The following is a 26,019-nucleotide window of genomic DNA, read 5'->3' on the forward strand; positions in this document are numbered from 1 at the left end:
GCTGAGTCTATTCAGCTCAAGAGAGAGTTTTCACACTGGAGGGTTAAGATATAAGCAATGAATTTTCCTTTGAGAAATATCATAATCTGGAAGCAGCAAAAAATAAAGTACACTATAGGTCACCAGATTCATGATGTTAAGTGGAGCACCAACTGGCTTAGGGTGGCACAAAAAACAACTTTCATTGCCTGAGTAAGTGTAGAAAAACATGGCATAATGTGTGCGACAGGGGTTTACATTTTCTTCAGGGAATTTATAACTTTTCGCTCTCTTTCTTACCTTTTTTTTTTAATACCACCCTATTTATTAAAGGTGTGAATATGTCTATGATAAATTTTAGTAATGCATTCCACGACCATGAGAAATAAATAGTTCTAAATGAGGTATTACTGTACATTACATCATATGATTTTGCATCATTCACAATGGATGAATTATACTCACATCTGGAAAAGGTAATTCTACATATGGGTATAACTCTTCCATTCCATCATGTCACGGCACAGTGATATCACGATATATCCAAATGTTGCAATATAATCTTGGCTTAACATGAACTGGCCTCTTGGTGGCTAACTTGGGTAAATATCATGCTTGTCAGGTCCCAGTGATGGTGATGTGATTACTGACATGTTCAGATGCTCAGGACTTGACCAGTGTTTTCTGAAGGACATGAGCATCAGCAGGTTCAATCCTCTTGTAATAGTGTTGTTTCGTCTCCACTACCTCGAACCCAAATTTTTTGTAGAAGTCTAGCGCCCCATCATTATTTACTTGCACATGTCTGTCAAGGAATAAATAAAACTTTAAAATAAACTGGACAGTAAAAGGTTGTGTACATAGCCTGATTTTAAATACATAAATGCATACATACCCAGCACATACATAAAAATGATGACATGCTTCAACACTTATATTGTAATATACTGTATATGCTTCATCACCACCATGACATTCCTACAGTATCTCCCAGTATATGTATATACCTTCTCACTTTCAACATCTTCAAATCAACATCGCACACATTCATTCATCATTCATCATTTAATCCTGTTTTGCCCCATGAGGAACATAGAAGCCTGGGGCTAGGCAAGCTGGTCCTGACATCTAAGATGAGATCAATCAGCCTTAATTATGGGTCAAGTTAGTGTATAATGGGTATAGTTTTAATTTTTAGTACAGTACTAGAATATGCTGTTTTAGTCATTTATTTTCCATTACGTGCTTGAAAGCACACTTCAGGAAAGGCCCATTGGACTTACTGGATTATCAGCTTTATCAGATCGGGCTTCCCCCTAACTGATCTGGTACAGAGAAAGTCTACTGCAGTAAAACCTTTCCTACCATAAGGTAGTGAAAATTACATCAGCACTGTACAGGTACTTCAAAGATACAGGTCAACCTTACTTTATGACCAACCATTGTGCAACTCTTCACATACAATCTTCACATTCTAGCATCTTTTTCTGATATACAATCACAATTTTCACTTATACAATCATTACAATTTCCTGCTAAACCTATTTTTTTATATGCCCACTGATTTTGCTTATACTACAGCTACAGTACCTCAATTCAATATACTGTACTGCATTATGATAAACCGTTATCTAACAGGTTTTCCATTATGTGACTCGAGGGGTTAATCTGGATTCCTGTTACCCAATTATTACATATTTAGCAGAGATGATGCAAAGTGATTGTGTGAGACACTGCTGGAAAGTGATTCCGTCATTTCCGCCATGACACAGTATAACTAACATGAAAGTGCTACACGAGACTGTACACAATAAAATTTATTCAGCAACACTGTTGTTGAGGTTGCTTAACCCCAATTTGTCCAGTCAAGGAGACCCATCAACCACAGGTAAGCTACAACTTTTGTGGGGTTGTCCCACAGTACAGTGCCTGTACATACATGTGCATCAATTAGGGAACTGGCATCCCCATGTGGTAAACGCTGGCTTACCTGGGTTCTTCTCCATGGTGAAGTGTAGGGAAATAAGGTTTGGCTCCGGCATGAAGGCTGCAGCTGCTTCACTCTACCCAGGGTGTACAGCACCATGTGTGGGTTTCTCATCAGTACCACAACCTCAGTATGTAAATATTACAAGAGGAAAATAGGGAGGTGGAAGATTGAAAGGAGACCCTTGCTGCTCATTAACAGAGTTTCTTTTTCTAATAATGCTTCCCCATACTGTACTGGGTTGTTGTTACTGTTGTAATGACCACAGGCTCATCTGAATGTGAATCTGGTAGACTGGAGGCCGAAGCTGTCCAGAGTCCAGGCTGCTATCCTTCATTTGGGGGACAGGGAAGAAGTCGAGGGTCATATAGTACATACAAGTACAGGTATACAGTAACTACGCAGTGGAGCTGCTTCATGACAGTGCCAATGAAAGAATGTAACCCTCTCCAGCACCACTGTAACTTACAGTAATGGGAAACAGTACCCTAAACTTACAGAAAGATGGAGTTGAAGTTGCCTTCCTTTTCCACAAAGCTAAGGACGTGCTCAAGCATCTTAGTGCCAATGCCAAGGCGTCGGTAGGGTGCCAGACAGCCCAGCGTCATGATGTACAATCGCCGCTGGCCCTCCAGAACATCCACACGGCAGCACACACCACCAACCACTACATCATTGTAGTATGCTGTGGGAAGAACAAGAATTATACTCTGTCCACTTTAGCTTGGCCTAACAGAGCACGGTAGTAGTTGCGACCCCAGGCTCACCTGAATGTGAACTCACTGGACTGCAGGTTGAGGTTGTCCTCCTGCAGCAGTTCATCATCCTCCACTCAGGAAAAAAGAAGGCAGGTGAGGACATTTGTATGACAGGAAAGCAGAGCAGCCCTATTATAATGGTGCCACAAAGAGAAAGCATCCCTCTCCAGGACCAACTGCATGGCTTAATAGTGATATAAATGTAGCCTTAAAAAAAAGTGGGGAGGGGAGGGGGCATGGAAGGTGCTTCAGAGAAGTGTATCTGAAGAAGAGAAAGAGAGAAGTAAACTTGAAGAGTGAGAATAAAACAGATCATAAAAGAAGTACCGTAAAGAAGCCAGTGGGTGATAAGCATAAAAGAGATTATGACCAGTACAAGCATACAAAGGTGTTTGATAATATGTTTGTTTGTGAACTAGGGCTGAAAAGTTGTATTCTTACAAAGCTTTTTTATTTAATCTTGATACCACAGACAATTCTGCTCAGTTCAGGGGATAGTTATGTCTTGCGGCGATAGAATTAATGAAGTCTATTTCTAACCCCTTCAGCGTGAAAAGCCTATGTTCATATCAGTACAATCATGCGGTAACTGCAAAAATAAATTAATATCTGTCAGCTTATTGACTATGTTAATGACTTATTTAGCACAGAACTGCTTTTTATTCTGACTGTTACTTACATCTTTTATGACAACACAGACTTTACAATATAAACAGCAAACAAGAATATATATACAAATACATAAATAAACTGTTACGGAGCCTCCCTAGCCCCCCTTCAGTCTAATGATGTATGATGTACAGTATTTACTTTATTTGTGCTACGTTTAGATAACTTTATTCGGGTTAGGGGAGAAATGTCTTGCAATGGAGAGGATAATGAAAACCTTAAGCAACCCTTCCACTCTGAAAAGTATCTCAAAAGCTGTAAAAATGCCTAGATGTACTGTAATAAGAATATAGTATACTTTAAAACATAATAAATAAATAAAAGGGTTACTATACCAGATTTAGGGGGGGGGAAAAAAAAATGGGATGAAAGAAGTGCTACTGAGCCTCCTTAACCACTATGAATAAGGACACCAATCATTACTAACCCAGCTTGGCTAGTTCCCCAGCCTCCAGCACATCCTTGTAAAACTTATCATTGTAGCTGACTGGGAACACCACTTGATTCAGCAGTTTGAGTTGCTTGATGTTGTGGGGTGTTACATCACCCAGCTCAATGCGGCCCCTGAAACATAACACTGCCATTATCATCATCATTGCAACTTCTTTTTTCCCACCTATGGACATGGTGAGGCAGGGTCCACAGAACAAGTAAGGAGAAATAATATATATAAATCATATCATCCTGAACTCTTTCTCCTACCTAAGGACAGGGTAAAGCAGAGTCCAGAAAACAAGAAAAAACACTTCGATGGGAGGCCAAATCAAAGTTTATCAGAACTGTCTGGGGATAAGAATACTGTAACTAGAAAATATGTCATGGGATGGAAAGGTTAATGCATGAAATATCTTGCTGTCAGACACTTGGTAACGTGTCTTCCCAAACAATACACTCTTCAGTCTGCCGTACAGCACTCATTTCTGCATACTTCCACCTCTTGAAAAGCATCACTCTGATTGCTATGGTTTCTTGTGTCATATATTCGATTCAGTTACAAGTCTACAGATTTCCCATGCTTTTTAATTTCATTTTGTAACAGAGTGGGAACTGCTTAGCAGGGCTGGAAAAAATCCTAGGCCACAACCAGCGGGTCTTGAATCTGCTCCTCCACATTTCCTGAGTGACAAACTAACTAATTACACCATGGTAGAGTCTGGATCACCCCTTCTGCTGATTGGAAGGGCTACCATCCCTGAGCATTACTACACATTTGTGACAATTTTATACATTTTGGTAACCTTCAAGGAGACATGGGACCACCTACTTTGCGATTTTCTTCAATTTTTCTTTACCAAATCTCTTTATGGGATTCTTTGAGTATTTTCTGAGTGCACTTTCACTGTTTGTTTTCTATTTCTTTTTAACATGGTGAATTGTGTTTAAAAAGCGGTCACAATTTACATCCCCCAGTGGCACCAAAGACAGACAGATGCCATCGTAGAACATAATCTTTGACACAAAATTACCTTTATCAGGCCTAATTTATCCAAACCTAACCTAAATTTTGTACTCTACCCAAGCTGTCCTATCCTAACCTAAACCTAATTTAACCTACATAGGCTGACCTAACCAAACAGCCTAACCTAACCCAACCTATCCCTTATATATAGGTAAACTCTCAATTATCCATCATCGCAATGTCCGGTGGTACAGGCTCGGCCCTATTAAGGCAATATCCAGCACTGAAACTGGACATAACCGGTGGTTCTATGCAATACCCAGCACTGAGGTGTATCAACTGGCGCTGTATTACTGTATTGTATCATTATTGTATTTTATGCTTAATTTTCACCTTTTACTCATGGGAAAGTTTTTAGGAGAGAGGTTTGAGATGGATAATAATGCAATATCCGGCTTGACACCGAATATTGAGCCAACGGGGGGTACTATGCAATATCTGACATTTTACTTTAAACGGCATTGGGCTTGGTTGAATTACGTCAGATAACTGTGAGTTTACTGTAACCTAATCGTATTTTCCTTGTTTGGTGATGTTTCCCTTCATACTAGAAAATGCATTTCTGTACACCTTTACAAAATTCTGGCAGAAAATAATTTCTTTTAATATTTAAGAAGTAGTCTTATGTCCAATTCAAGATAACCACAATTTCCAGCTTCAGTTCTGATGAAAATTTCCAATATTCCTACGTTTTTCCCTGCCCAAATCCCCGAATCCTAATACTGTAGATTTCTCACCACTGATTGAGGGAAGGGGTGTATCTCAAAAACTATCATTTACAGCAGACATGACTGCCCAAGACATCCAAAACCATGGGAACAACTATACACTATGGCAGAATCCCGTATGGCTTGAAAGCAAAAATTTACCATGATGTTACAATATCTGAAGAGGCAGAAACTAGTAAGCTACATCTGATATGATCCACCATGGGGAATGGTGAAGGCATAGGAAGGAAACCTCAAAAAGATCCTAAAGGCTGGTTCACATAAGCTAAACCATGGCCGTTTTTTTTTGCTGATTTGTGGGGAAAATATGCCAATTCAGCAATTCTCCTGGAGAGGTGTTCACACGTATGGGGACTGCAGAGGCAGGAACAAGGCAACAGTGTCTACAAACAAAGATGGACCACTGTACCCATACCAGGTGTGCAGCTCTTGCTCTTGCACTCTGCCTACTTTAAGATGTGCCATCACAGCCGCAATTTAGCTCGTGTGAACAGGCCTTTACTGTCACTCAGCTTTCCGGTAACTTCAGGGGCCAGATGCATACCTTTTCTCAAGCATAAAATCATGTATAATATTCCTTGTGTATATCTTTTTCTCACACTTAAATAATCATACTTTCATACTCATTTCAGATCCACCCAAGCTGAAATGAATGCAAAGGTGCGAGTAGTCTTATTAGTAATAGAAGCGGTATAAACACACAAGATATCATATTCGTCCTCGTTGCCAGAGCTTTGCCCTGTTCAGCACTTCCATTTTAACTGGTCTGGCCTCTGTCTCCTGATTCTGGCAAAAAAAAAAAAAAAAAAAAAAAAAAAAAACGTCGGTCTCTCCATCCCAGCAAAAAAAAAAAAAGCTGCAATTTCTGCCTAGGGACAAATACCAGCAAAAAATGGCTGCAACTTGGTTCGTGTGAAGCAGCCTTTAGATAAATGGTAAAATAACTAAAAAAGAAAATGTTATCCTAATGCCTGCACTAAGAAAACAAATTCAAAACTGCAACTCGGGTCTCAAACCCTAAAACGGTCTTTCTTCTTTACAGTCACATAATTTCCACAACGAAAATCCAACAAAACAGGGCAGGTTGAAGATCCAAATGCAAACCAAAGTGACATTAAAGTCTAAGCAGCATGGTACACCCAGACACGATTTACCCGGGCAACACTGAAGCTGAGAATGTTTTAAAATGTATTTGTAGTTTGAGTGTAAGATATTCATATAACAAGTATCTGTCAAATTTAAATTAGCATCAATACATTAACTTCCGTCAAAGCCAGTTCCCGGACATCAGTACTGCTTGTTTGAGCACTGCTATATTGCCACGAAGGGGAACAATTAACCATCAAATTCCTGTAAATGATCAAATCGTGCATCTGTATTACTACACGATGTGTTATAACATCTTACTTCCTCATGTTGGAGAACGAGAGCGGAATATATAGGAAGAGATGACACCACTTCAGTGAACAACACAGGGCGCAGCCATGATGGTTAGCTCAAATAGTGACGTCACTCTCCTTAGCGACACCTTGGCGTCCTTAGCAACGTCTAGAAATTATAAAATATTTGACCAGTTACATTAACCTTTCCATTTTTAAGATTTATCCAAGCTAGTGGCTGTCACAGCAGGTCAAATTATCTATTCACAAACTAACCAGCTTACTTTATCATACCAATGTCGAAGATGGAGCAACAACTATGCACAATTTGAACCCATATATCTGCCAGAAAAATATTTTATTTCAGTATATTATGAATACATTAGTAACACAATTAACCATTTATATGGTCATATTTTGTAAATTAGTTTCTTCAAATAATTAAGACTTCTAGTGTGAACTATTATTGACAAAAATTTGTCTTTAACTTAAACTGAGAAGGGTAAGATGGCAATCCGCTTGCCTCAAAATTCATCGTGATCTCAGTCCATGTTAAGTCACCAAATGTTTATATAGATCACACCCATCCGCCATCATGTGATAGAGTGACGTCAGGGCAAAGTTAATGACATCAAATAAGTTATATACCAAGAAAATACTTATTTTTATAGAGTGATTTCTATGTATAGTCTACAATATTTAATTTTAAGCTTAGTTGTTTAGTATCGTATTGTAAAGTTATTAGATTCAGAAATTAGATCTTTGTATACATCAGCCAGACAATCGAGCTCACATCACAAGACAGCTGTTCGGCAAAATCGAAGAGTGGTAGCTGTTATATAGATTTTGTAGCAAATCAAAGGAAACAGCCCATACAACACTCAAAATGGTAATGTATCCACTTGAAACTTACTGAAATGCAATAGTTTTTGTACTCTAAACAAATCTAAGTGTCATTTTGAGGAAGAAATCAGACATGTATAATCGCGCAAGCCCAGTAGGATCAGAGGATGGTACCTTGGGCTACAGTTGAAGCCATGTATTTACCTATAATAGCAGTTTATATGAGACTCTATGGTTTCAAATAAAGAAGAGTAACCATTTCAGTTTAGTTTATGTAATGTATTCAATGCTGACCACTAAATAAAGTCAGACTGTCAGACCTTCCCATTCATGGCAGTTTCAACATTGGAAGAAGATAAATTGATGCATTTTCCATTAATGTGATTAGTAGTAATATGGTTACTTTCTTTTGTAATAATATGGTGTTTTTTGAAGGGCATTAATGATTAACATCACTATGTTCTATCGCTTATAAGTCAGTACAGGTTTAACCCACAGGATATGGCATGCCTATCAAATGTGATGTGTGAGATTTGGGGAAAATTTGTGTTGTTTTTACAAGTTGCATGAGATATTGACTTTCAGGAAAATACATGTTTTGTTGATGAAACAAGGTTTTTCCCTTTTGTATGATTGATTTGACTTTAATTTCGTGTATAAATGCCTCGTTTCCAGAGAACATGTACTTGGGATGTGCTTGATGTGCAGCCAGATGAGCAGTGTCACATATATTTTGTACAGTATATTGTTTAAAATAAATAAAAATATTTACTGTATAAAAATCTTAAGGTTTGTAAAAATCTTGGGTTTTACCCATTTATTATTCCAAAAAACTCTTGTGGGTTGGGTTTGGAAAGATAAAAAATACGGGTTTTTTTGCCAACCCTGTATTAAGTACTTTTATGTACCTTACTGTCCTTTGCCTTATGTATGGTACATTAGTCATGAGTTGATTTTTCAAGTCTTTCTGTATTTTTCAGGCTGGTGGAATGGACAGGGCATATAAACTGCCCAAGATAGCAGATGCAACATCTGAGAGCAGCCTGGGTCATGTGTGGGGTGTGTCTGGCCCAGGTGGGTATTACAGAGGCCTCCCCTCCTCTTCCCCAACCTTTGCTGTTCCTATCCGTTCCCATGCTTTTACAACCATCGTCTCCCGCTCAACCCTTATTGTCCCTATCCCTTCCCAAGCCTCTCCAATCTAGCATTGCCATACTCATCAATCTCCAATCCTTCCTCTTCATCCCAGACTCCTCCCTCACCCATAGCCATTCCTTGTCATCCCCAGCCATTTCTCTCCCTTCCCACCCATCCCCAGCCCATTCTCTCCTTCCCACCCCTCTGAGGTATAATGCTACATCTATCTATCTATTATCAGTCTGTTGCCAGATGCGTAAATCCTGTAAGGGGTGGTTACATATATGTTGTACTGTATTGTATTGTACTCATGTAAGGCAAGGCATTATACTGTATGGTACATAGTTTACCAGGTCCTTAACCCTTCGTACTCCGGGTGAAAAAAACGTAACTTTGCAATACCATGTGGGGTCATGAATGGCCCCAACTTAATTTTTGGATTTCTGCCTTATGCACAAAGTTACAAATGTTAAACTTTGTACATATGTAGGCCAGGACATGGCATGTGTAGCCAAGCCACCATGTGTCCCATTAGTTTTTTATTCTTGTGTTTTTGTTTTTTTTACAAAAGTAATAGTTTTATGATTTTCTTCAAAATATTTAAAGGTTTGCACATGTAATGAATAATGTGGTATATGTTTTTCTGTTACATCATTCTTATTCATTCAGCATGCTCTTAACAAAATAAAATAAATGTATTACCGGTATCAGTTATCATAGCTACCGGTACCATAGAAAAAATAAAGTATCATGAAAATAAAATGATGTGAAAAATTTGGTGGAATCTATGTCTAGAACGTAAACAGGTTTGGCATTTATATTCAGCAAACCCCTGAATGGTTTACAAATCAAGTAAACATAAACAAGATTGACATACTGTATTTATATTCAGAAAACCCCTGAATGACTTTAACGTCAGGTAAATCACTTCAGGTGTCATTAGCAGCATCAGAAATGGGAGGCTCTTCTACGATTCTCCTCCTCTGACTGTAGAACATCTCAGTATTCAGTGGCATGGTCAATAATAATTTTTTTTTTTTTTTTTTTTTTTTTTTTGGGGGGGAGGGGCAGTATTCAGAATGCTAGGTGGGGTACTGGATGATCCCCAATGAAGTTTATGCCCTCCTGACTCCTGAACCATAAGAGTCTTTCCACTGAAATGTTGTATGCTTATTCACTCACCCAAGACAAACAATGTCATGGTTCAACAGATCCCTAAAACAGTACCGTAAGTGGCTGAATGGCTTTATTTTAAAAATGTGTTGGGGTCCGTCTGACCCCACATGACATATGAAGGGTTAATATTGCAGAATAAAGTAAGGTAAAAAATTATGGTTCCTTGTAATGATGATAGTGTTTGATTATGCAAGAACTTGGTAATAGACAGATATCACAAATGGTGTGGCTTACATAGTCAAATTCTGGGGATTAAAAGAAACAAAATCAGTAAATAAAATTTTTTTGCACTATCTAATGTTTTCACGAATGATATATACAGTGTACTGTATGTGTTGCCTCAGTGTGAGTAGAGCCTGTGTCTTAAACCCACTAGCTTCCAGTTCCCGTGCGATGGATTTTGCTGGAAGGGCACTAATCGAACTGCCCCCTTACCTATTGGCTCATAGTCGCAAAGCTCGTAGATCCATACCCCATAGTTCCCTTATTTATTAGATTTTGAAAATGCCCAGTTCCATCCTATATTGAGGATACTGGGCGCAAATGCATTAAACACACTGTGTGTTAAATGAATAACGATTGTTTGAAGTTTAATTAATGGGGAAGATGGCATACATATTATCTAGGAACTTTGCAGTCAGGGGCCTAAAGCAATTAAGGTTAATACAGTAGTACTGTATATTATATTTAGAACATCAGTACACCATGTCAAAGACAAATGGCCACTCCTAATGGGATTATGGTGTGAGGCCATAGATAAATAGATACATTAGTATGTAAGGTGTCAGTGTTAAGATTGTAACATAAATTTCTTTATAAGAATTTTGGCATTATCTTGATAAGTGTCAGAACTACAATAATAAATCCATGCAATAATGCTGTGGTGTTACAGTAGTGACAACAAAGAACATGTACCGGGTAAATTTCTCCCATAGAATTTGAGCATTGCTTTGTGACTAGCATCATGTTGCATTATTACTGTGTTGTTATAATTCAACTGTGAAGATGTAAATATGTCAGTTTTATACCAGGTTAAAGCAAAAAGGGTATATGAATGATGTGTATTGTTGCAGTGGTGACAGCTAAGAACATGAGTGGATCAGCCATGTACGAGTTGGTGCGTGTGGGTCACCAGGAGCTGGTGGGGGAGATTATCAGGCTGGAGGGGGAGATGGCCACCATTCAGGTCAGTTATACATCATACCACCTCAGAACTGAAGGGGAATACCCTCTGTAGTGACGCTGATACACCTGGACAGAAACCTGCCCAGAGGTACAGACGTTCTTCAACTCCCCACTACCTCCCAAACCAGGGATGGTGGACTGCAGCAATATAGTCCTGCAGTCTGATTGCTTCTTATCCAAACGTGCCTGGGTTTGCAGATGCTGTTGTCCTGTTTAGCCTATACCCGGGTAGAAACTAAGGTACTTAGTGTCATTTGAAACTTCATATCACATTTTACTTAGCAATGTGTTATGAAAATCTCACCTTAATGCTTTCTTTTATGCTGTTAAAATGCAAGTGCATTTAAGTACTTGGGTAATGTGAGTAAGGATGGAAGCTTGGAGGATGAAGTGCTAGAAAGGGTACAACAAGGAAGGAAAGCTGCTGGTTCTTTGGAAGCAGAGTTAAGAAATATGGAATTGAGCATGGAAGTAAAAAAGTCACTGCATAATAGTATTGTGATATCCACTCTAATGTATGGAAGTGAAGTGTGGACCTTACTGGGAGGACACAAGTCAAGAGTGAGAGCAGTTGAAATGAGTTATTTAAGAGGAGTATGTATTTTTACATGGAGAGACAGACTGACATATGAGGAAGTAAGGGAGAATTGCGATGTGAATGTGGATGTGATAGAAAGTGTTAGGAGAAATACATTGAGGTGGTTTGACTGTGTGAGACTAACTAACGAGGAGAGTGTTTGTGAGTAAGGTGGAGGGGGGAGAGGCCAAGAATAAGATGCAGGAATGAAGTGGAGAGCTATATGAGAGAGGGGTGTGTGAGCTGGGGGGAGGGCAGTGAAATGGCAGGGGATAGGGCATCATGGAGGCAATTTGTTTTTGGCCACCCTTTGAGGGATTAAGGCATCTGGCATTAGGAAGTAGATAGATAGATAGTTATTTCATGTTTTTAGTATCAGTACAGTGTGCTTCATGTATGAACAAGAGGGAAAAAAATAAAGGTATGCAATATAAATTGCTGAGAACAGGCAATTCAAAATCTTCAAAGTGACTGGATAAGCAACCCTTAGTCATGCCAAACATCCTCATTGTACAGAATAAACACAATTTCATTTCCTTAATTCTTTTTGCTTTTCTTCGTACATTTGTCTTATAACCCAGCCAGTTGTTTAGTGCTGTAGGGTTAGGTTATGGAATGGTGATGCTGATGCTCATTGTGTATCTTAACTCATTAGCTCTATACAGCCTAGGCTGTTCCGAGTGCGACTGCTCAATACAGCCCTGGCTGCACAGGTGAATTTCGAATTCAGTATAGTGCCATGGTGACCAAGGCCAACCCATGCAAGCAGGTTTGAGCCTTCAAAACCGAAACCGAAAAAGAAAATGAAAACCATACATTCCAATAGGGAATCAGACACTTCGATGTTCATCCATGGCTTTACCAAGGTAAATCCATCCATCCATCATCATCCAACCCTACATTTCCCCATGAGGAACGTAGAAGCCCGGGGCTAAGCAGTTGGTCCTGACATTTAAGATGAGAGTGACCAGCCTCACTCATCCCTGAGTGGCATTACATGAGCAATAAACCCCAATCACCCCGTGGATATAAACCTTCACTGGTTCAATCTGACTGGAGCACAATAATTACCCACTAAACCACCAGGCGCCAAAATTTGGTTATATGGTTACCACCCAGCGTAGTAAATGGTTTCCTGGTGTACCATACAGGAAACTATTTGGCTTGTCACTGAGTGTAGAGTCACCCACAGGCAGAAGGGAGAGGAAAGAATTAAGCTAATATTTCATTACTATATACTTTGGTATGTGTTCTCTCAATTCCTGAGACAAAATTTGGCCTTTGGGAAATTTCATTTTTACCCCTATGTCTGCGCACCACGGACACCTCCAAAAAACCGCCATGCACAGTTAACGGGTTAATAACCAGATTAGGAAAACCCATCATAGCCTGCACCCCCTTTAAACGTTTTCTGGTTTCCCTTAATATTACCAGTATGTTATCCAACTCCAACACTGCAGTGGCCAGTTGGTTAGCATTGCAATCTTAGTAGCACCAGGGTCCAGATCCTTGTATGGGCAGGTGGCACCACTTGACAAAGGTGTCCATCCACCCTCTGTGGGCTGATAGGTAAAGGGAGTACCCAGGGTAACACTTAAGAGAGGTACTTGGTAGCCTGGATATTGCAGTGACATATCTCAGGATTGTGAGTAACTAGCCTACCACAGGCCCAAAGGCCTAAGCTGTGGAGATAAGCACCATGGCTAAGTGGCCTCACCTTATCTTTTACCTTATAGAGTGACATGTGGAGCCACATGGATGTTGGAGGACTACTGGGCCACAGTAATGGGCTGTGAAGCCTATGCCCAGTCAGACACATTAAGAAAAAAAAAAAATTGGATCCTTCCCATTTTATTTTTAAGTGGCATATAGTCAGATGGAGTACAATAGCTAGTTTTGATAGCAATAAATAGGTGTGGAGTAGTAATTTACAATGTTGATACCCAACTCTGTCCACAGGTATACGAGGACACGTCAGGTGTAACCGTGGGTGACCCTGTGATGAAGACAGGAAAGCCTCTGTCCGTTGAGCTTGGTCCAGGCATCATGGGCAACATCTACGACGGGATCCAGCGCCCCCTGCAGGAAATCTCGGACATCACCCAGTCCATCTACATCCCCAAGGGTATCTCCACACCGGCCCTCTCACGTAACAAGACATGGGACTTCCAGCCAGAACGAAATGTTAAGGTGCCTCTTGATAGTCATTCATTGTGGAAACTTTGTTAGCATTTTTCGTTTTTTAAACCTGTTCAGTATACTTTGATGACATCAGTTTTGTTATATTCATTCAGCCTATGGAATGCCACTAATACTAAATCAGTTCAACAACTTCTGCTAATCATCTTAGTTTGGTGACATCTGTTTTTTCATTTATTCATGGTACTTTATGTCTTGGCAATTTCATTCTTAGTTTTTACCAGTTTTATGAGGAATTTCTCATTTTGCAGGCGATAGTAATCCATTGCAGGAAACCCTTTATAAATTGTTTCTCCCAGTAGTAGTTTAATGTAATAATTCCCTACTTTATACTACAGTGTTCATAGAACCTACCACCTTAAGTGAAGCTTCAAGTGGTATGTTTGCTTCCAGAAAAGGGAGCCATATATCAGTAATTCACTTTTATGCTGAAGCTTAAATAATTCATTATACTTTCAGGTTGGCAGCCATATTACTGGTGGTGACCTGTTTGGTATGGTGCCGGAGAACTCCATCATCAATCACAGAATCATCCTGCCACCCAAAGCCCGAGGCACAGTCACATACCTGGCTCCACCTGGCAACTACAGTGTTGACGAGACTGTGCTGGAGGTGGAGTTTGATGGGGAGAAGCACAAGTATTCCATGATGCAGGTAATTACAGGTTTTTGCTTTCTCATCAAAATTCATCCCTAAATTGTGTCAGTGCTAGAGAGGGATGCCTTCATGCGGTCACTGATATAACCAGGTAGTACAATAGTTATACAAATGTTCTTCAGCCCCTTTCCCATCCCCTGAAAGGAGGATGGTGGGCTGCTGAAGAAGGGTAACTTAGAGCCTACAATTCATCAGGTTTGTTTAAATGAGCTATGGGTCACAACTTCAGAAGCACCTAAATAATTTGAGTCCATACTGGATTTATTAATATTGCCACAATAGTATTATTTCAAAGAATATTCTTAAATGATATGCCGGTAAATCTTATTTGTATAGTGATGATCCACAGTGTGAATAAGATGTATTTGTTAGAAAAGAGTTACATTTTTGTAATATTGAACCATTGTGTGATATGGTGTTCTGAAATTGTGTTGGTGTTTGTGTGTGCATTTCTTGGCATATAATTGGTTTTGTACACATTCATGCACCATACTGCCTCTCCATTCATCTGTTTGTCTGTTCCTTTTTCCCTGCCTCCCTCGCTTGGTTGAGACTATAGTAGGTAACCTTTCATTAACCCAGTCATGGGTGGAAAACAGATGTCAGGATCATGATGATAAACAGATTTTTTATGTTCCAGAAAGTTGTAAATGAAATTCATTGTCAAATTTTCTTATACAGTGAGTTCTTGTTGTGTTGCAGGTGCTTCCCAATAATTTCCAGCCGCTAACAGGAAGTGAATAACTGGTTTTTAGCACTTGGTTTGGCTCCCAATCAGTAGGAAACATCAGGTGTACTAAGTATGGGGAAACCTCAAAGAGGAAGCATGGTGTCAATTGATTGATTGACTGATGTTGTGTTCTCTTGTGTTTACAGGTGTGGCCAGTCAGACAGCCCAGACCAGTTAGTGAGAAGCTGCATGCCAACCACCCACTACTGACTGGCCAGAGGGTGTTGGATGCACTATTCCCATGTGTTCAGGGTGGAACCACTGCCATTCCAGGAGCTTTTGGCTGTGGCAAGACTTGTATCTCTCAGGCACTCTCAAAGTATTCCAATTCTAACGTAATCATCTATGTAGGGTGTGGAGAGAGAGGCAATGAGATGGCCGAGGTGAGCATCTATTTTCTGTAATTGATATACCATACTCTACAGTACATGCAGTCATTATTAGCAAGGTACAAATTCCAAAATATCACATTGTTTTATAGCTTTAGCCAGTACAGTTGGAAATGGAAATCAGAGTTAGCATTTTTTAGTAGGCAGAGTTACTTTAATTTACTGAGGATTGAATATAGAAATGTGTGTTTTAAATGAGAAGTGCATGTGGTAAGTATATTGGAGCTGTAATTTGTGTAATGAATATGAAAGGTTATAGTATTGTTATACTGTATACTTGGTATTATAGTTAGATTGTACTGTACTAGCATATTTTTGTGACAGAAGGTATGTCATTACAAAACAGTAAAATCTGAAGTCATTTGCACCTTAGGAAATATATATATGCTGCATACTCCACTGATGGCATATACAAACTCTAATACAAACATAGCCATTACAGCACTTCAGCATCCATATGGATCACTCTTCATACAGACATTTCTTCCTCATTTGCACTTTTGCCAGTTTGGGAAAGGGGCACTTTGGCTATCACTCCTAATGTCTACTGAGAAGATCCTCATTTGCACTTTTGCCAGTTTGGGAAGGGGTCACATCTGGCTTTCATCCCTAATGTCTTCTGAGGAAATCTGGTTCTATGGTACTGTATACTTCATATGGACTGATACAGATATTGGTGCTTCATCAAATGGTAATGTAGTTGGGTGCATATTTCAGGTACTGAGGGATTTCCCTGAGCTTGAACTGGAGGTGAATGGAGTAAAGGAGTCTATTATGAAGAGAACATCCCTGGTGGCCAACACATCCAACATGCCTGTGGCTGCCCGAGAGGCATCCATCTACACCGGCATTACCTTGTCAGAGTACTTCAGGGACATGGGCCTGCATGTTTCCATGATGGCCGACTCTACCTCCCGCTGGGCCGAGGCCCTTCGTGAGATCTCTGGCCGTCTGGCTGAGATGCCTGCCGATTCTGGTTACCCTGCCTACCTGGGCGCTCGTCTGGCCTCCTTTTACGAACGTGCTGGCCGAGTCAAATGTCTGGGTAACCCCGAACGTGAGGGCTCCGTCACCATCGTAGGGGCTGTCTCTCCACCTGGTGGTGATTTCTCTGACCCTGTCACCTCTGCCACCCTGGGTATTGTACAGGTATGTTAACAACCTGCACAGTGGCGTAGGAAACTTAGCCATAAATAAACTGAGTTAAAGTCCAAGGTGAGATTATTGGTTTTACAAATCAAAGTGCACAGCTTAGTTTTTTTTTTTTTTTTTTTTTTTTTTTTTTTTTTTTTTTGAAAATAATTTTCTAGTTTTGGCACTTGGTTAGCTAGTTAGCTACCAGTCGATAAAAATCATCAATTGTACTATGGCCAACCCAGGAGGCATGGCATTTGTATCATACTGTATATGCATGTACTGAATGTAAACTTTTCATGGAGAATCACTTTACAGAAAGCTCAACTTTACCTAGCATCAAAAAATTTCTTTTGAGAATACCCTGTTTTGTTTCTCTAGACTTTCTTCAACTCAAGATTGTTTTCTTGTGTTTTCATAAGGTTTAAGTGTGCAAGATATTAGTTTTTTTTTTTTTTTTTTTTTCCCCCCAGTACCAGTACATAAATATCTGTTTTACGTAGTGTCTTAACAAACCAAACTTATACAGGTGTTCTGGGGGTTGGACAAGAAGTTGGCTCAGCGTAAACACTTCCCCTCCGTCAACTGGCTTCAGTCGTACTCCAAGTACCTTCGTGCCTTGGAGGAGTATTATGATTCCCACTATCCTGAATTTGTCACTTACAGGTAAGTAAACTGGCACATCAGCTGTACAGGTACCACTGAAGGTTGCAGAGACAATTTTTTAATAATTTATCAAAGTCTTCATATCAAATTGCAGTGTAATGAAAGGTGGGTTAAAATGAAGGCTTAATGTACAGTATCTTCATTGCAGGACAAAGGTGAAGGAGATCTTGCAGGAGGAAGATGACCTGGCTGAAATTGTGCAGCTGGTTGGAAAGGCATCACTTTCAGACACTGATAAGATCACACTTGAGGTGGCCAGAATCATCAAGGATGATTTCCTTCAGCAGAACTCGTACACACCGTATGATCGCTTCTGTCCATTCTACAAGACTGTTGGCATGATGAGGAATATCATTGCATTCTACGACATGTCTCGCCAGATTGTCAACCGCACTGCGCAGAGTGACAACAAGGTTAGTGGGACATTTTGCATTCAGTGCATTTGGGTCGGATGAGGTGGAGGGATGGGATGGTGAAGCATATGAGTGAGGGTGATATTAGTTGAAGGAGCCTTGCTTAATAGCTAGTGGGACAAGGTGACTTACAAATGATTTGTTTGTGGCCACGTTATCTAGGATTAACCCTTCCCAACAGTTTCCTTGACATCATAGACTTACTTGGGCTCGATTGTCAGGTGTCATCAGTTCTGGGAACACAAGTGAGTAGGCAAGTGATTGAAGGTTATGGTTTGGGTCTGCTGTCAAAATATCAAAAGTTATGTTCATTCAGCTTGCTTAGACTTCTCCCACAAATGACAGTGGACTCAACTTAGCGACATCATGAAGCAGAAAAATAGCATTCACTTGGTATCTGACATTGTAAAATTGCATGAATATCTTATGAGAAAAGAAAGTGAAAGTCAGTGACTGATTGGTGGCAGTAGTTGAGGATGGCAACCCACTCCCCCCCCCCCAAACCATTAAAAAAGTTACCATACCCAGGTCCAGCCTGGAGGAGTTAGGGCATCTGGCTGTAAATAGCATTTTGGTGGGTAAAATCACATCACTGTCTTCCCCGTTTCGCCTGCCATTGTAGGGTAGATCGGATCCTGAAATAAGAAATTCATACTAAAGGTCGTCAACAATATGTAAAATGAAATATCCCATATCACATGGTATTTAAGCCTGCAAAATTCTAGTCTCCATCATACACTGTATAGCGTTTTCTGTACATGGCTACAAAGCCATAATGAGAACTGTTTTGGTGACTGACATTTAAAAAGGAAAGGGGCACTCTTGTCAGCTGTCCCATTACAAACTTTATCCCAGTAGTTCTGCCATTTTCTAATAACATTTTGTCTGACTAACAGGTCACATGGCAAATCATCCGAGATTCAATGGGCCAGATTTTGTATGAGCTGTCTTCCATGAAATTCAAGGACACCTTTAAGGAGGGAGAGGCCAAGGTGAAGAAGGACTTTGATGAGATCTATGAAAATATCCAGCAGGCATTTAGAAATCTTGAGGATTAAAAAGTGAATGATATCAGCACTAACTGTTGTGTTCTAAGTGGCACTGGAGATTTTACAACACGTCTTACTGATTTATTGTACATACAGCACCTCAGTGTTCTGTTATATGCTATCTCTGCAAACCTTGTTGATATTAAGATGATATACTGTAAATAGCATACAATAGAATGTTAAGATGTCTGTGCTAAATAAATTACCAGAAGAGGTGCTACAAAGCCTTCTATGCTGCTTAGATACAGATGAAAGTCTTATTTTTCTCCTGCTGATTTCATCCCCTACAAATTTGGTGAGTACTCTCATATTGACAGGTGTATAAAGTAACTCAAATTCCTCTCACAATCGGCTTGTTGTGTGATCACTAAAGAGTTCTGACTGCCTAGAATGAAATAAGTAGGAGAAGAGGAAGGTATCTTTAGTGTTGTCCTCATTGTATATTGAAATGGCTCAGGTTATGCAGTGGAATCTGAATGCTCTTAATAATTTCCTTGACTTGCAGCATGATGTATTTGTGAGGTTGATGGCCATTAGGCTGTGTAATTGTTAATTATTGTAATGCCTTATCTTCCTGACTTAGATTTCTTCACTGTTGGTCTGCCTAAAAGAGCAGGTATCATGTTTTATCATTTCAGTTTTAGAAGAATTGACTTTAACTTAATGGTGACCCACATACCCCAGAATTTGTTTTAATTTCCCCATCTTACAGCATTCGGCATGCTTAAAATCGATGGAGTTCAAGAGTAGTGCCACAACAGGTTCATACATTTTATTTGTTACGTTACATTACAGCTGATGTTTCATACATCCTCTTTCAGTTTGAGGTTGGAAGTTCTAGTATTATACTCCTAATTATTTGTCAGAGTGTAGTTGAAAGTGTTAAGAGCGAATCGCCTTAAGTTAGAGTGTGACTGAAAGTGTTAGGATTATTTTCTCACATATCATTTGTTAGAGCATGATTGAAAGTGTTAGATATTTTCACATACCTTTTATCAGATAGTGATTGAAAGTCCATTAAGTATATTCCCACATAAGCTGAGTCATCCCACTATACATCTTACCACTGTGCTGCGTCAGTATTGTAAGCAGCTATCAGGTGTTTGTTGTATGTACCCTTGGTGGGATAGTGTGGGCCTTCTGTACATTTTCTTTTAGTATTTATATGGTAGGAAAAGTACACATTTCTTTTGTACAGTTGTATGAAGTTGTTATGGTAGGTTTTGTTTTTAACTGTAGATATATGTATTGATTTTGTAGTTACCATGAGAGAGAGTGCGGTACTGGGAGAGAATATTTCATGGTAACTGCTTCAGACTAAAGACGTAATTTATATTTTATTCTTGCCATCCCCAGAAATGTTCATTCACTTTAGGAGAGAGATGTGAACCGGAGAACGTAGATATAGCCATCAATAGCCCCGTCACACTAACGGCTCGTAAGTGGAATAAAACAATCTTGTAGTGGCCAGATTAAAATGGAATACAGTACATCATGGTAGTGAAGGAGTTAAGCCCTTAAATGAAATGCTGTATTTTAGTGTTGTATTCTTGTTACATCCAAATTATTTTATTTAGTTTAGGAAATCATCTCTTTTTATTTAGGGGTCAGTGAAGGCTATGGCTAACATCTCTCATTTGAAAACTCCCTTCAGAGGTGAATATATTATCCGGGGATATCAAGAACAGAATGAAAAAGACGTTCCCTGGTGTTGTGGGTTAATATTTTAGATGTGTTGATTTCATAGCCATTGCAAGTGCGAAAGTGACCTACTGGGAGTGGATATTTCCTGTTAATCTTTAAATGTTGTACAAGTGAAGTAGATAAAAGTGCCAGATAAGATACTCACTGATATTCCATGTCTGCGCACAAGAACCTGTATGTGTTTCTAAGGTGACATTACATTCCAGGCTGTATAGAGAGTCTTGTGTACATTGTGGTGGTTGTGTACAAAGAATGGTAAAACTTTATGAGTTGCCATAACTTGATTTTGTCAAGTTTGTTCTCTTCTGTATATTTCATCATTTACAAGTTTCTGCCATGGCATTTCACTTGTAAACCATATATGGGACAGTTAATGTTATTGCAAATTTCTTAGGCATCTCTCTAATTTAAAAGTGAAAAAATTAATAATAATACAATCATAATAATAAAACCAACCCTAACCAATGTAACTTAATAATGAAAAGCCATATCCTTTGGATCAAACCTGGGCATATTTTGGACCTGATGTTCAAAATTCATCTGTGAGTGCACCAGATGCAAAAGGCTGAGCTGTGATTCATTAAAATGGAACAAACCAAACCAGTCAGCACCCAGAACCAGCCATTGCAGTGACCAAATGGCTAGCTCTGCTGGCTATGAAGTTACTAGCCTGATAGCACCAGGGTTGGAATCTGTAAGCAAGCAGCTGACTCTGTTCTTCTGGTGTGCATCAATCCTTTGTGGGTTGGTGGGTAAAATGAGCACCTAAGACAACACCTAGGGGTGGTAACTGTGGTAACATATATAAAGGAGTGACCTTTATCCCATGATAGAAATGAATAACCTACAACAGACTAAGGGTGTAAGTTATGGAGATGAGCATTGCAGCTAAGTGCTTCTTGGCATCTGCCCCCACCTTGTCCTTAATTTTTTTTTTAAATTTGAGAGAAATGCCATGGAAGAGAAGATGAATGTGATGAAATATAGCTAAAGAAAGGAACAAAACTGACAAAATACTGTTGTGACAACTTGTAAAATATTACCCAAAGAATATTAATGGGAACAAACTTACTTTGTTTGCCTTTGTATAAAGTTAAAAGTTTTAATTTTATGGCGGTATTGGCCACTTCAAGAATATTGTTATCGTACTTTATTATGTCATGCAGAAAAAGAAGATACACATAACTGTAGAACAAAATAATGACCTGAAATTGAATGAGTCATCTAATATGATATAATATTGAGTTGACACATATTTGCCAGTATGGAACAACTAGAGAAAGTAATTATATTTCGTAAAATGGACTGACCAGCAGGTTTTAAAGACATGAAGTAAACAAGCAACTGCCAAACATTTACCTAATGTAATGCAGTTGAACTATGTCATGGTAAATAAACTGTACTTACACAACACGTGGATCATTTGACATGGCATACCTCTACACCATTATACTGCTAACATTAATCTTTTCAATATAGAGGGTATATTATTATTATGTTGGTGTCATTAAGCAGCATCATTCAGCATATGAAAGATCCCTTTATGATGAAGGGATCATTGTTGTTATGGCCTCAAACACATTTGAATGTGAAAGGTTTACGGAGGGTAATTAAAACTCGTTGTTACAGTCCTACGGTATCAGTTTTACCTAGTGCCATTATGGACACTTTAAAACTGACTGTCAGTCTTTATATAGTCAGATGCCATAACACTGGAAGGGAATGACCACAAATGATTAGCTTCCATCTTTTCCCTGTGCTCCTTTATCAGTCTACCCCCCTGAACTCTCACTCCCCTCTCCCATCTTTCAAATACATCATCATCCAATCTCTCCACCTCATCCTTAGGCTCTGTCCACACGAGTGGACAATGCCTGACAGGCACTGCCCACTGAGCGTATATCCCTCACTTCTTTGGCAGTGTTACCAGATCAAACAGTTTCTGGAGGCCATTGTTCACTACCGGTCACACTTGTTTTGTTATCCACACAGCAAGCATTGCCTCAACAATGGGTAAGGGTGTTATAGATAGTTTGCCAGTGGTTTCCTTGCTTATGACGTTATCTACACTTGTGCCTGCCAGCCACCTTCTAAATGTATAAATTGGAATGTGATTTGATATCAATGTTTGCCCATCAGGCACTGCCCGCTCGTGTGGATGGGGCCATAGTTTTCCCCCCCTTCACCCTCCACCTTACTCACAAACTCTCTTATTCTCCCATTCTCCATCCTCTTCACAATCCCACATGACCAAACCACCTCAAGATACTCCTAATACTTCCCAACGCATCCACAGCAACACCACAGCACTCCTTAAAACACTTCACATTAACGACAGTAAATAATTCTTGTATTTCACACTATGTCAGTGTTTGTCCACTATGTATAACCACATTGTCAAGTTAGTGTTGAATATCTGTATGGGTTTAGATACAGGCCAGAGGAAGATCACAAGCACCTTATGGGTAGTGTATGTGTTTAGATGGCTTGAACACAGGCCCTGATCCCCATTCCTGACCCAGTAAGATAATATGTACTGTTATAAGGTAATGCAATATAATTTTGTTTGGGTTATAGGCACCACAGGAACTGCACTTGGGGGTTCATGGAGAGAATGCAGCCACCCATCAAGGACTCCGGAAGATAATACTGTATTCAGAATCTTCAAGACTGAAATTTTTTATGAGTATAGATAAAGGCCCAACTAAGTTAAGAACACATCCCCACTTTCCCTAGATAAAAAGATTGCTGACATGGTGTAGTAAGTGGATGGGGGATAGATAATGTTAATTTTTATTTTTATTCAACATTACATTTGTGCATAAATACAATCAACATCAGACAGCACAGGAAGTTTGTATTTCTTTGCATATGGTTTACAGTACATCTAAGATACAGTGGCTTCCTAACTAATAAGGTATTTATCATGGATAGCTAACACACAAATGGCAAGTTAATACTGCTTATCTGAGATGCTTCATATTCTAACCCCTTTAATCCTGTGATGTCTCTCTCATTTTATTCTTGCCATATCCTGGCAAGTTTCATTCAGCAGCCTTTCCAAACTGGAGGAGTACAATATAGTCCTACATCAACTCTTTCACTACTTGAGTGCTTTCCCTGGTTAAACTTTAAAATAAGTTGTCTGGTAACAACAAGAATACTCTAAAGAGGATGTCACTTGGATTCATCTTTTATTGGGTAATTTTTGCTACTTCCGGTTAATTTTAATCAATGCAGGAAGGACCTCAAGTAGTAAATGGGTAAATGAAGGCAATTTTTAAGACCTCCAGTGAAAAAAACAAAAAAAAGTCTCATAAGCTGAGCTAAATTGTCTGAAGAGGCAGCAAGGCAGCAATATATCAGATAGCAAAACAAATTCAAAGGGTTTATAATTTGTCAGATAAAAGACATCACAGACACTTCATCATTGGCACCTCCATCATCATTATTATTATTATTATTATTATTAGCAGCAGCAGCAGCAGCACATAAATCTCATTTTAAATGTTTTATGATCACACAAGGATATAAATACCACAGACCATGTTCATTATGGAAAGTCACGTGGAACTCCATCTTGACCCTCTTTCCCACCTACAGGATGTGGAAGTTTCAGAAAAAATGCTGTCAGTTGAATGCCCACTAAAGTGGTCCACATATCCATTCGCTCATTTAATGTTTTGAAATTCTTTACAGTAATTACAAACTAAGATTTGTGGCATAGTAGATATGTATATACAGTATAAATAAATAAGCTGCAGTATACATGCATTTGTAATCTTTACATGCTTACAGTAGATATATATATAACAATGAGAAGTATCTAGAGAAGGGAAGGAAAGTGTATGCTGCCTTCATGGACTTGGAGAAAGCTTATGACAGAATAGATAGGCAAGGTATGTGGAAGGTATTAAGAATATATGGAGTGGAGAAGAAATTGTTGAGTGCTGTGAAGAGTATGTACGAGGGAGCTAGGGCTACGGTGCGAGTGGATGGTGAGCTGAGTGAGTTCTTTGATCTCAGTGTGGGACTGAAACAGGGGTGTGTGATGTCTCCATGGCTGTTTAATATATATATGGATGGGGTTGTAAAGGAGGTGCAAGGTAGGGCAGTGGATGTGGGGCTGGCCCTAATGAATGAGGGTGAGATTTGGAAGCTTCCGGTGTTGCTGTTTGCTGATGATACAGTATTGTTGAGTGAAGATGAATGGGAGTTGCAAGGTTTGGTGAATGAATTTGGGACAGTGTGTAGGAGGAGAAAGGGTGTATGTAGCCTCGGACAAGGACTGACCAAACGATGACGAGCCAGGACCGGACAAAGTACTTGGTAATGGGTACTTGGAATGTAAGAGGAGCAAATGATGAGGTGAAAGAGAGAGAGATTGTCCAGGTGCTTGAGGGTGCAAAAGTGGATGTATGTGGAATAACTGAAACAAAATGGAGAGGAGAAAGTGTGAGAGAATGGGAGTATGGATGGGGTATATGTGCAGGAGTAGGTGAGAATGAGAGGGTGAAGGAAGGAGTATGTATAGTTGTGAGTAAAAGATGGAAGAAGAGCATAAGACAGTATGGATCAGTTGGGTCAAGGATTGTGTGGGTAAAGTTGAAAGTTGGAATACAAATGTGGGCGATTGTGTGTGTGTATGCGCCAACGCAAGATCGTGCTAGAAGAGTGAGAGAAGAGTTCTGGACAAATGTAGAAGTGTGCATGGAAAAGTTTGGAAGGAATGAGAGAGTGTTTTTGATTGGTGATATGAATGGTAAAGTTGGGAATGCGAAGGTGGATGGAATAGTTGGTGAGTGGGGTGTGCCTGCTGAGATAGATGAGAATGGGAGTGTGTTAGTGGACATTTGTGCTGGGAGGGGGTTGGTGGTAGCCAATACCCTCTTCAGGCATAAAATGATCCACAGGTATACATGGCGAGTGATGAGAAGGGTGGGTGGTGAACTGAATGAAAGGAAGGCAATGACTGATTATGTGTGTGTGGATGAAAGGATGCGAAGATGTGTAATGGATGCAAGAGTTTATAGAGGTTGGGGGAGTGGACTTTCTGACCACTACTTGGTGGTGGCCAGAATCAAGGTCCAATTAGAATGGAGAAATAGAAGAAGGGAAAGACAAGAGGAAGGAGTAGTTGCAAGGAGAGTGGAAAGGTTACAAGAGGATGAGAAAAAGGCAGAGTATAAGAGAGAAGTGGA

General features: G+C 39.5%; 2 protein-coding genes across 3 annotated transcripts; one reads left to right on the top strand and one right to left on the bottom strand.

Annotated features, from left to right (window-relative positions):
• Window positions 1–273: 273 nt before the first annotated feature.
• On the bottom strand, window positions 274–7,066 carry san (Probable N-acetyltransferase san). Of its 2 annotated transcripts, XM_080269811.1 has the most exons (4): window positions 6,988–7,066; window positions 3,821–3,957; window positions 2,465–2,651; window positions 274–784 (listed from the first exon to the last, which is right to left on the bottom strand). In XM_080269811.1, exons 1-4 carry the CDS (start codon window positions 6,993–6,995, stop codon window positions 643–645), a joined length of 474 nt encoding a protein of 157 aa, XP_080125937.1. In that variant the 5' UTR covers window positions 6,996–7,066; the 3' UTR covers window positions 274–642. The 2 variants fall into 2 exon arrangements, with proteins under 2 accessions (XP_080125937.1, XP_080125936.1); XM_080269810.1 differs by lacking the exon at window positions 6,988–7,066 and having other exon boundaries at window positions 3,821–3,989.
• A 700-nt stretch (window positions 7,067–7,766) lies between these two features.
• On the top strand, window positions 7,767–22,232 carry LOC145396511 (V-type proton ATPase catalytic subunit A-like). Its single transcript, XM_080269879.1, has 10 exons — window positions 7,767–7,848; window positions 8,783–8,876; window positions 11,189–11,301; window positions 13,837–14,067; window positions 14,536–14,730; window positions 15,610–15,846; window positions 16,570–17,001; window positions 17,516–17,652; window positions 17,801–18,065; window positions 18,962–22,232. Exons 1-10 carry the CDS (start codon window positions 7,846–7,848, stop codon window positions 19,121–19,123), a joined length of 1,869 nt encoding a protein of 622 aa, XP_080126005.1. The 5' UTR covers window positions 7,767–7,845; the 3' UTR covers window positions 19,124–22,232.
• Window positions 22,233–26,019: the final 3,787 nt, after the last annotated feature.

Source organism: Coenobita brevimanus, chromosome 38, assembly GCF_032717465.1.
Source record: "Coenobita brevimanus isolate Jiangsu-jjx chromosome 38, ASM3271746v2, whole genome shotgun sequence".
Taxonomy (NCBI): domain Eukaryota; kingdom Metazoa; phylum Arthropoda; class Malacostraca; order Decapoda; family Coenobitidae; genus Coenobita; species Coenobita brevimanus.